At 41.4% G+C, this 12,188-nt stretch overlaps 1 protein-coding gene across 23 annotated transcripts in view; it reads right to left on the bottom strand.

Annotated features, from left to right (window-relative positions):
- LOC121481394 (microtubule-actin cross-linking factor 1) overlaps positions 1-12,188 on the bottom strand; it is a 334,394-nt gene that overhangs the window by 107,856 nt on the left and 214,350 nt on the right. For 19 of the 23 annotated variants that reach the window (XM_041738684.1, XM_041738691.1, XM_041738688.1 and 16 more), the window contains 7 exons: positions 11,578-11,727; positions 9,534-9,749; positions 9,297-9,446; positions 6,275-6,508; positions 3,671-3,820; positions 2,202-2,435; positions 501-704 (listed from right to left, as the gene is read on the bottom strand). In XM_041738684.1, coding sequence (XP_041594618.1) covers positions 501-704; positions 2,202-2,435; positions 3,671-3,820; positions 6,275-6,508; positions 9,297-9,446; positions 9,534-9,749; positions 11,578-11,727 — 1,338 coding nt within the window. The remainder of the gene's footprint in view (positions 1-500; positions 705-2,201; positions 2,436-3,670; positions 3,821-6,274; positions 6,509-9,296; positions 9,447-9,533; positions 9,750-11,577; positions 11,728-12,188) is intronic. The other 4 variants (XM_041738700.1, XM_041738701.1, XM_041738702.1 and 1 more) reach the window with 2 other exon arrangements.

Genomic DNA, 12,188 nt, shown 5'->3' with positions numbered 1-12,188 from the left:
CCTGAGTCTAACAGACAACAGTGGGAGATCAGTCAGTGTTCTTGCCTTATCTATCCATACTGTTTAAGGCAACTACCTAGATGAGGAAAACAGCATGGATTTATGTACTAGTTTGATGCTCTGCATGGGGATTTAGGAGGGAGACTCACACATGGAATTCGCTAGTACAAGCAATAACTGAAGTGGCATAAGTGGATAAAACTACCCAAGGGAAGTATATTCTGAAAGATGAGAAGAGGCTAGGGCTGTCACTTGGAAGCACATCGGCATCTCACGAACTGGCCAGAGGAAAGGAAAAAGGGTTATGAGGGTAGAGTAGCACTTTGGAAACCAAAGGACAGAGTATTTCAATAGTATCCAAGACACTGAGGTATCAAAGAGGGCATGAACCGAGAAGCACTCACTGTGCTTACTGGATATAGGGGCCAGGAGGTTATGGTGACTTGCCCAGTGCAGCAGAGAGGCCCTCCAGCATAGTGAGGACAAGCTAACGTTCTCACCTTCATCTTCTCATACTGCTGGTCTAGTTCTTTTGGGGCCTGGCTTGACCCCTGGTGGCCATCAGTGGTATCAAAGGCTCCTTTCCTCAGGCCAGCTCCTGACAGCTGCTCCATCTGTCCTCCGGAGGATTCCACCGCAGTCACCCAATCCAGGAGAGCATCAATCTTACTCCTGTTCTCTGCCAGCTCTTTTGCTGCTTTACTCTGAAAGCCACAGAAAGAGTCTAGTAAGAAGGCCTTAGACACTCAGATATACAAGGAAAGGTTAAGGAAAAAGGTGAGACTTTGATGCTAAAGAAGAAAAGTTTTAAGACTGTAGAAACAGTCTTTACATGCATAAAAACACCCAAGCATCTTCTAAAACATTTCTAGATTTTTGTCTATATTTCACTGCTCAAAAAGAAAAGTGTGTGGGAGGGGTGGGGGTGGCAAAACTCAAGATTTAAAGGGGCTTTAAGAGATGATTTAGTCCTGGCAGCCCAGCAAAGGATCATGGGATCCTTTGTAGGTGTGCAGAAGTGATGCCCTGGCTTGGCAGGGTCAGAAACAGCAGTCACACTTGATTACCAGCTGTCTTTCTCTAAGGGAAACACAGGCTTCTCCCATCCTTTTTTCTGCCAGAGTACTGAGTTCTAAAACTTACCTCTCGAGTTCTGACTGTTCAAGTATTGTAATTAATTTTTTTAAAGTTTTTATTTATTCATTCATGAGAAACACAGAGAGACAGAGATGCAGGCAGAGGGAGAAGCAGGCTCCCTACAAGAAGCCTGATGTAGGACTTGATCTTCAGATTCCGAGATTACTCCCTGAGCCAAAGGCAGACCCCTGAGTCACCCAGGTGCCCCAAGTATTGTAATTTTTAAAACAGGTTATGCCAGGTGATAAAACTTTATGTATTTCAGAATTCTCCTTCAGGTAACTTTTTTCACTTTTTCAATTTTCTACTTCCCCCATTTGTGTCAGAGTCCATGGCCATAATTTAATCTCCCAGTGCAAGTGAGGTACAGAAAACCATTGGAGACTTTACCTTCTAGGTTTATCCCAATGCCACAGTTGCATGGATCTACAGGGGTGGCCTGGGGATAGTGTGTGGAACACTAAGACACCGCAGATATTTCCCCCTTGTGCTCTTGGATTATCAATCTAGACTCATGTTTGAAATATGTCATTTGCTTTTTCCTCCCCAGGGTATTACCCTTCTTCACTAAGTTCTTTCCAAGATTTTTCAATTAGAGTACTGGGTACACACACAGCAAGAAAGACTTTTTCTGGGCAGCCCAGGTGCTCAGCGGTTTAGCGCCACCTTCAGCCCAGAGCCTGATCCTGGAGACCCAGGATGGAGTCCCATGTCAGGCTCCCTGCATGGAGCCTGCTTCTCCCTCTGCCTGTGTCTCTGCCTCTCTCTGTGTGTGTCTCTCAGGAATAAATAAATAAAATCTTAAAATAAATAAAATACATGCATACATACATACTTTTTCTTTGGAGGATGGGGGTAGTGAAATGAACTTCCTACCAACTATTCCTGACTTAAAGTCCTTCAGGATAGGATTAATACTGACTCACAGACCAGCTCCCTAACTAGCCCCTTTTCATGATTCTATGCTCTCTACAAGGCAGTTTCCCTGCATTACCTTTTCTTTATTTGCCAGTACCAACATTTTCTTTTTGGAAAAATACCAAGTATGAAAGCTGTTGAGTTACCTTTGCAGTCTCCTGCTGTACAGCTGAGGTCACAACTTCCTCCAGCTCCTTCCGGGCGACCCGCGTCCGTTCCTGGAGAGCCTCATACTGCTCCTTGGCCTGATGAAGCCTCTCCCGGAGTGCTGTCAACTTGTGGGGGCTCAGCTTGGCCCGGTTCTCTTCCAGAAACCCTTCAATGTCTTTGACAACACTGGCAAACGAGGCGGCCCGATTCTGAATGTCATCCTGTAAATCCTAACACATGAACACAGAGATTTCAATGTTACTTCTTCTAAGACTGCCAAAGCACACAGATGGAACACCTGCACCAAACGTGTGTCCCTGACTATAATCTGCTTAAGGTTTAGGCCTAAACCAATACAAATAAAAACTTCTAAGATATTACTTTACTTAAGAAATTTTCTAATACTTCATCTCCTAAGCAAAATTTAAATTTCTAAGTAAATATTTAATGAAGATAGAAAGGAGATTGCCCACAAACATGATGCTTATTTTGTAATGAGTTATCCCCAAAGAGATCATTTTTCTATACAGAGGAGCTGACAATAGGATTCTAGCTGAGTCAAGCCTTGATTGGTCCTTTATACTCTTGGTTATCACTCCTTATTCTTTCTTTTTTTTTTTTTTTTTAACTTAACTCTATACCCAGCGTGAGGCTGGAACTTGTAACTCTAAGATCAAGAGTCACATGTTCCACTAACTGCGCCAGCCAGGTGCCCACCACTCCTTATCTTTAATGCAGCCCAGGAGGCCCAGTATGATGGGTCCCATCTTATCATTCAACTAACCTTCCTTCTGTTCCTTGCAATCCAACCAAACTAGCTTTCTTTCAGTTCTTGAATATGTTGTACTTGATCTTATCCCTACCTCAAGATGGATGCTCAGGCCTCTGACTGGAATATTCTCCTCCTTCCTCCACCCCTTCATGCATTAACCCCTACATGCTCTTCATTTTTCAGTTTAAATGACACTTCTTCAAAGTAATCTTTTCGAACATCCTAAACAAGATTGGGCCTGACTGCTAAATATTCTTGGGTAACCTTCCCTTTATACATATAAGAGTTAAAGATTTATTTGATCAAGAGAAAGAGAGCGCACACGCATGAGCAAGTGAGCAGAGCGAGGGGCAGAGGGAGAGAGAGAATCCTGAAGCTGATTCCCTGCTGTGCAGGGAGCCCAACACGGAGCTGGATCTAACGACCCTGAGATCATGACCTGAGACTGAATTAAGAGTCAGCTGCTTAACCAACTGAGCCACCCAGATGCCCCTATACATATAACAGTTAAAAATTACATGTTCATTTTTGTGCTTATCTGTGTAATGTTTGTCTCTCCCACTAGACTCTAAGACTCTGAGAACAAGGATGTTTACTGTTATGTTGCCAGCACGAAGCACTGTGCCTGGCACATAGTAAGCCTTTATAAAGATTTGCTGAAGGAATGAGAAAAGTAGACTAACTCATACTGACCTTCAAGTCACTCTGGTTCTTCTGCAAAGTAGAGAGATCCTGCTGGGTGGCTCTACCTTGGTGGCCTGCCAATGTGCTTTCTGCCTGTCCTAGCCAATTGCAAAGATCCTCCAGTTTCTGGTGACAGGTATTTTGTTGTTTCTGCAGGGTCTAATTAAAATGCAAAGGGGCCAAGAGATGGTTAATAATTCTTATTTTACAAATACAAAATAACTCCCTGAAACATAAAACAGAAAGGTTATATCTTAAGGATGGAACTTAAGGATGGAAGAGTTGGTGAGAGACTAGAACAGGAAAAAGCACAGAAGTCATATTCAGAAAGCTCCCCTCATTTGGATTGTCTGTTGATCTGGGTCAATAATTTGGATTATATTCAGGGGTAATTTCAGATGAGAATGCTCCCAGGTTTGGGGTGGGAGTTCCTTTGCCAGACTGCTGTTATTAGCCCTGGAAATGGAACAGAGAGTCCAGATGCTCCAAATCCATAAGTGATAACAGTGATAATAATAAATTAGTGGTTATGATCAATTCCTCCACCAGAACTGGAAGATATGCTGCATACTAAGTTAAAATACAGAAAATTAGAAGGACTGGATTAGGAGGAAAAAAATCAAGAATCTGGATAATTCATAAGCTAATCGAGCTTAATAATTGAGCTGATTTTATAAATCAAATGTCTCACAAATGCAGATACCCATTAAATAGAATGATTATATGCCAGGCATGAGAGGCTTGGCTATTTTGAGAAGGAAACTGCCCAAGAATGGCAACTGGTTTAGTCCTTCAGGTGTCTACAATTGGTATCAAAGAGAAAAGCCAGGCCCATGGAGAGGGAGAGAATATGTTTCTGTGCCTGATCCTTTCTCCAAATCTCATCTCAGCTGCATGATACTGAAGCACCTAATTGAGCCATTGAGCATGATGTTTTTCTCCTGACCATCCTTCTAGAACCACTGTCCATCAGTTCTACCTTCTGATGGGTGTGTTAGTCACCTGCACTTACAAACAGGTGCTCAAATTGGCCCTCTCTCCCCCTCTTTAGGACAAATAGAAGGGATCTGGAAGAGAACTCCTAAGAGCTCTTCAGCTGTAAAACAGGATCTTCATGGGTTAGGATGTGTGCAGACTGAATCTGAAAAAAGCAAAGCAAACAAGTTAACACACAGACATACACATGCATTCAGGGCAAATATAGAGAGAAGAAGAGCATTTCTGACAATAACAAGGTTAATAAACATTGTGGAATTAATTATGTGCTCAGAGAGTGTTCACATGCAGCTCTACCACCTGCTGCAGCTCAGGGGCCTACCCTGGATCTGGGCTGTGCCTTAAAGCGGCTGAGACCAATGCTATTTCATTAATTATCCACAAACTACAACACATTATATACATTCCCAGGTGAGGACATTGCAAATTTTGAGATTTGGAAAGTAACCCAAAGGGTTTCATCAGTATTTTATTTCAATTTCAATACAGTTGGAACAACAAGCAGTAATGGGGGGTACATGGAGTTGACCAACTTAATTTCCACTAAGCCTAACTCAAAAGCTTCATTCAACTCTGCACAATATTTAATAAAGCCGACTATGAGACAGATGGCTGGTGATAATGACATTCTCATATCATCTTGTTGAACTCCAACTTACAGCAAAAATGGCCTAAGCATCATTCTTGGTATTCTTAGGTTATGATGTTACCACTAATAAAATTATGTTGAGTTCTGTAAGAAGAGGATTGTGATGGATGATGGTACGACTGTTTTCAAAATGTTTTGGTTAATTTTTTTTAAAGATTTTATTTATTTATTCATGAGAGACACAGGCAGAGGGAGAAGCAGGTTCCATGCAGTGAGCCCAACATGGGACTTGATCCCAGGTCTCCAGGATCATGCCCTGGGCTGAAGACAGCGCTAAACCCCTGAGCCACCCAGGCTGCCCTGTTTTCAAAATGTTAACACCAGGTTCAACACACTGTCTTCCATAATTGAATGAGCACTGGGCATCAGTGTGAAGAAAGGTGCTAGAAGCTAATAATGATTTTAAAAGTACTAAAAAATTAACAGGACTCTGATAAAAATGTTGTTGTCGGCTATTAGAAGGCAGTCAAAGAATATTACTGTTCATCATGTGAAAAGCCCCAGAATAAAACTCATTTCAGAACCATTCTTCTCAAGAGCTCAGAGTACCTTACTGTTCCTAATAGCCCTCAAAAGAATGCTGAGGGAGAAAGGAGGAGAAATAAGGGCGAGGGATGTGACTTTCATTTGGAAGTCAGATTCGATGAGACACAGTGAGGGTCGAGTCTCACTAAAAGGAAAATACTTGCACATGCAAACACACGTAAACACACACATTCTCTCTCTCTCTCTCTCTCTCTCTCTCTCTCACACACACACACACACACACACACACACATAAAACCAAAAACATAGCCAGAATAGCTGCCTCCTAGACCAGAACCAAACTGGCCTGGAAGACATGAAATCTCAAAAATTGGTCAATGCAGGCTCCTAGAATCATGACAGATGGAGTCTGGCAAGAAATCTCAAGGATAGAGAAGATACCCCAAGAGACAAAGTGAGCCCAGCCGCTGGTTCAGTCTGACCTTGACCCAGGCTGCCTGCTCCATTTGTTGAAAATGGCCCTGCAAGGCATCCATCCGAGCTGCAGTCTGCTCCACCAGGTCCTGGAAGGACCCCTGCAGTTCATTCAGAAGCCTCAGCATCTGCCAGTTCTGCTGAGGGGACATGTCCTGGGCATGCTCAGAGATAAAGAACTGAGTGTCAAAAGCAAGAGCATCTAGCTGAGATTTCCTTTCAGCCATGGGCTGCTTCAAACCCTAAGTAAGGAAATGAAAATAAATAAATAAATAAATAAATAAATAAATAAATAAATAAATAAAATAAAAACCTAATTCTCTTTAAAGCAGAAGCTGTTGGCTTTAATCAAACAGTCAACATAAATAAAGAGGGGTTAATTTGCTGTATTTTTATGGATATTGATCATTTCTAGAGCCAAACCAGCACAGGAAAGCTCTCTCACTTCTGGTCTCTCCAAACTCTTCATATATTACCATTTGGTCTACTTTACTGGACCCTGATCTCCAAATGCAGTAAACTTTTAAGGTCTGAGATGGATCTGCTTAATTGTGTTTTCTTAGGTTCAAATATCTATTTGGTTTTGTCCAGCAGTGAGTTACTGGTAGGCCAGAAGTGGGGAAGTATTTCATTTATTTGTAGTTCACTAAGATGTGACTTTTAGAGTAAATAATGTTGCTTATACAATTTAAGGGTGAAAAGATTCCAGTCAGACTTTCTTACATAATAGTTATATATACATACCCACCTAAGCACTAGACTTTATCTGTTTTCAGACAATTAAAAGCACGCAACTTTCCCATAAACATTTAGAGATCATCAGCTATGTAACACTGGATACAACAAAAACAATTAAGGTATCTACATCTCTATCGCTTTGAAACTGAGATGGTCAGCAATCCTGCAGAGCTGACTGAAAGGTCTTCTTGGGTATTTATCATCAAGCTAAGTGTCTTTCTTCATCTGTGACTAATGGACTTGGGAAACTGTCATTAGGAAAACAAGACTTATAGATGCCTTTGGCTCAGGGCATGTTTCTGGAGACCCAGGATTGAGTCCCACATTGGGCTCCCTGCAGGGAGCCTGCTTCTCTCTCTGCCTATGTCTCTGCCTTTGTCTCTCATGAATAAATAAATAAATCTTAAAAAAAAAAGAGAAAGAAAGAAAGAAAGAAAGAAAGAAAGAAAGAAAGAAAGAAAGAAAGAAAGAAAGAAAAAGAAAGAAAAGAGAAAGAAAGAAAGAAAGAAAGAAAGAAAGAAAGAAAGAAAGAAAGAAAGAAAGAAAGAAAGAAAAAGAAAAAAACAAGACTTGGACTGTGGCTGTCTTCCCATAAGGGCATTCATAACTAGGAGAGAAAAAAAATAACTAGGGGAGGAAACCGTGTATGTATGACATGCTCTCTGTTTTTATATCATATGCTACATCACAGAAATTTTTTTCACTCTTGCTTTTTTTTTAATACTCTGTTAGTGAACAGATCAAGTCTGCAATTCACTTGCCTAATGACAGATTTGGAGGAAAAGGCATGAACGAAGATGGCAGGTCAACTCTTTCAAGACAAAAAGGGATGGGTGGCATACAAGAAGCCTGACCATGGACAAATCGTGTCTGCTTCTCTTAAGATGGGGGGGAAAAGTACAGGATAGAACAGAAGGAGAGGACATCTTCAGTTCTACTCTGACTTTAGAAGGAATTTAAGGAGTGTACTATCTATAGCAGGAGGTGGATTAACCAGTGTGAGTAATGTCTGATATTATCTTAAGTATAACCAAAACAAAGAACAATGTTGGGAGGGGAAAAAAAAAAGTGAGTATCTCATGGTTTATTCTTTTCTCACTGACTTATGAAAAGAATCAATTAATTTAAAGCTTAAGAAGAAGAAAAGGGAAAAAAAAAAGGAAGAAGGAAGAAGGAAGAAAGGAGGAAGAAGGAAGAAGGAAGAAGAAGAAGAAGAAAGAAGAAGAGCCTCTCTCTAGATCAGGGGTTGGCAATCAACAGTCCCTAAGCCAAATCAGCCTGCCACTTGTTTTTGTAAATAAAGTTTTATTATAACACATCCATGAACATTCATTTATGTACTATCTATAGCTGCTTTCATGTTTCAACAGCAAAGGTAACTGGCAGCTACAAAAATGGTCCATTTGTGTATGACCTGCAAGGCCTAAAATATTTACTATCTGGCCCTTTACAGAAAGTTTGCCAAGCCATGCTCTCAATCATGGATCAACAAAGTCTCCTGAAATTGGCATGTGTAAAATTAGAAACAAAGGATGGATACTAGGTGCTCAGCTATAAAGATAAGATGAAGTTATAATAATAGGCCTTTATGCAGACTCTCCGTCAGAGAATAGCTGAAAGGAGAAATAACCATAATCACTGAAGCTCCAAGGGCATGATAACCTAAAAAACTAAACACAGCAGACTTTATTTCTAAAATGGAAAAATAAAAAATAAAATAAAATGGAAAAATCGGTCTTTTTTTTTTTTTTCTTAAAGATTTTATATTTATTCACGAGAGACACAGAGAAAGAGACAGAGAAAGAGGCAGAGACGGGATCCCAGGTGGCACAGTGGTTTAGCGCCTGCCTTTGGCCCAGGGCGCAATCCTGGAGACCCAGGATCGAATCCCACGTCGGGCTCCCGGTGCATGGAGCCTGCTTCTCCCTCTGCCTATGTCTCTGCCTCTCTCTCTCTCTCTCTCTCTCTCTCTGTGTGACTACCATAAATAAATTAAAAAAAAATTTAAAAAAAAAAGTTAAAAAAAAAAAAAAAAGAAAGAAAGAGGCAGAGACACAGGCAGAGGGAGAAGCAGGCTCCTAGGAGGAGCAGGGAGCCTGACGTGGGATCTCCACGTCTCCTGGATCTCGCCCTGGGCTGAAGGTGGTGCTAAACTGCTGAGCCACCCAGGCTGCCCCAAATCAGTCTTTCTTAGAAAGACAGGTACAGATACTGGTTTGCCTCGCAGGAAAATAAAATTGATGTAACACCAAGGACAATAAAAATGCACTTGAGGATCGGTGGAGAGCCTACCTCATACTGCTGGAGACAGTGTCTCAGGCTGTCAGTGTCGGTTTCATCGTTATATTCCTTGCTGTTCAGAAGAAGATTGGTATCGCCAACCCAGATTCTCAGATCTTGAAGTCTGCCTTCTAGCTGTTCATACTGACTTAACACTTTAGTCTAAGAAATAAATGGCAAATTAGATTATGAAAATCTTCAAGCCTCCCCAGACTTTGTGAGCCTTTGTGAATAAAAACAAGAAGCAACCTTTTTTACTTCCATGGCACTCTGGAGGTGTAGTAGTCTGGAACTCCAGGTGTCACTCACAGAGCTGAGGGACTTCTGAAGATTCTTGGCATCTTTCTCTAGAGCCTTCAACAGTTGAGCAGGGACTTCTTGAGGCTGGCTGATGATAATCTGATTCACACACTCTAATTCCTGATTCACCAAAGTGGACAGATCTTTTAGCTCCCTGTCTAATACCTGAGAGGACAAAGTGGAGTTACCTTCAAAATCAAGATCAGAACTCTTGCTAGTTAGGAATCAGCTGCAATGTGCAGCGGTTTAGTGCTGCCTGCAGCCCACTGCGTGATCCTGGAGACCCAAGATCGAGTCCCATGTCAGGCTCCCTGCATGGAGCCTGCTTCTCCCTCTGCCTGTGTCTCTGCCTCTTTCTGTGTCTCTCATGAATAAATAAATAAGTAAATAAATAAATAAATAAAGGAATCAGCTGCAAACAATATTCTATCACCCCATGCCTACAGCTGCTTTTCAACTTATGTTTTTATGTACATTCGATTGTTTGTTTGGTTCTTACCATCACTAATTCTTGAGGTAGGCAGAATAGATATTATTCCAGATTTACAGAAGAGATGCCTCAGCATTTGAAAATGTTATTTTTAATTTTATTTTATTTTAGTCTGAGGTCACCCACTTCAGCAGTGGAGCCAGGACTGGGATTCGGGTTTCCTGATTCAATCTAGTGCACTTTCCACTACAACCTGCTGCCTCTTTAAGAGTGTCATTATGCCATATCCAATATGACACAAAACAAGTCAAACAAAAGAACGACTCTTCTGGGGCACTTGGGTGGTTCAGTCAGTTAAGCGTGTCTGACTTCGGCTCAGGTCATGATTTCAGGGTTCAGGGATCGAGCCCTACGTTGGCTTCCCTACTATCTGCTCTCTCTCTCTCCTGCTCTGTCCCCCACCCCCACCCCCCGTGTGTACTCTCACTCTCAAATAAACAAATAAAACATTCAAAAAAAAAAAAAAAAAAAAAGAACTCTTCTACTCCAAATTCCAAGGGGATAGAACCAAAAAATATAAAAATATCCCAACGCAGCCTTCCCACTCAACCAGTCTATGATATTCTGATCCTCGGCAAAGAAGCCAGAAATATGCTATGGCGGTTCTGGGCATCATCCTCACCTGCCCTTCAGCCGCCCTACCCAAGGCCGTAGGGTATTGGATATTGAGAGACTACTTAACTTCTACAGGCTGTTCTCATTGTGACTCCAATCTGGTGACAAGTCTTAATCTCGGTTGACAGAAAGGGCTCCTCTTCCTCCCCCTCAAGCTGTCTGATTTTATGTCCTTGGGAACCTCATGCCATCCATTATCATTTCTTCTCTCCCCAAACTTCAAGTTCTCCTTTTCTATTGGTTCCTCCTTATTGGCCCCAAAATCCACTAAAAATATTCCTCTTTCAATGAATGCATCTCCTCCAGCTAGTATCCTACCTCTCTCCTCGCCTGTACCACCAAGCTTCTGGAAAGAATGATTTACATTCATTGCTCCGATCTTCCAACCTCCCATTCATTTTCACTGCAACTGTGTTTATAACCTACAATTCCACTGAAACTGTTCTTATTAAGGTTACCACTGACTCTCGGCACTAAATCCCCCTTTCAGCCCTCACTCAGTCTCCCAATTGGATTTACTCCCGCTGTAACTTCCCCCTTGAGTCTCTTCTGCTTTGGTTTTGGTGACACCAGTGTGTCCTGATGTTCTTCAGAGATTTCTAGTTTTTCAAATATATTTCTTTTTTTTGTCCTTTAAATGGTGGTATTTCCTTTCTTTCTTTTTTTCTTTTTAATAATTTTTCTTTTTTTAAGTAGGCTCCATGCCCAGGGTATATCCCAACATGGGGCTTGAACTCAAGAACCTCAAGATCAAGACCTGAGCTGAGATCAAGAGTCAGATGGTTTAACTAACTGCGCCACCCAGATGCCCCTAACATGTTTTTCTTCCTTAAATAGTCTCTGTTTCCTTCAAGCTGGTGGGCCTGCAGGAAGTCTCTGGGAACCCACCTTGCCCTGACACAGCAGATCCTGTAGCTCTGCCAGGTTTCGGTCAAGAGGTTGAATCTGTTTGGTCCTCATTTCGATGTCTCGTAATAGAGAGAGGTAGGATACCAGCTTCTCATCATGTTCTAGACAGAGTTGCCGGTTAAATACATTCTGTGGAATCAAAAAGAAAACTCACTCAGATTAGACATTCTCCTTTAATTCTGCCTTTAAAAGTAGGCCAGGTCTTATTGACAAATAGAAATTTTTACTACACACAGGTGGAATGAAATGAAACATGTTACTGTATCTATGTTGTCCCAAATCAATAGTCCAAAAAAAAAAAGTGATTTTATTAACTTTCCCGGAGAGGCTCATAATTACCAATCCATAAGCACCGTTTTAGCAAAACTTCCAGGTAGCATCACTCTGGTAGTTCATACTAGCTCCAATGCTATTTTCTAATTTAAAAACCTTGCACGTTTCAGAAAGACATTCTACCTAATTTTCTAACAACAGTGTAACAGATGGTAGTAAACTAAGTTATACCTTAGAGAACCCTCTAGTCTCCCGAAACTGTGTGTATGCACACAATTGTACATACTGTAAACTCAATATCCAGTCAAGAGTTTTAG

The sequence above is a fragment of the Vulpes lagopus genome, chromosome 23, assembly GCF_018345385.1.
Source record: "Vulpes lagopus strain Blue_001 chromosome 23, ASM1834538v1, whole genome shotgun sequence".
Taxonomy (NCBI): Eukaryota; Metazoa; Chordata; class Mammalia; order Carnivora; family Canidae; genus Vulpes; species Vulpes lagopus.
This window is presented reverse-complemented; position numbering and strand designations above follow the sequence as displayed.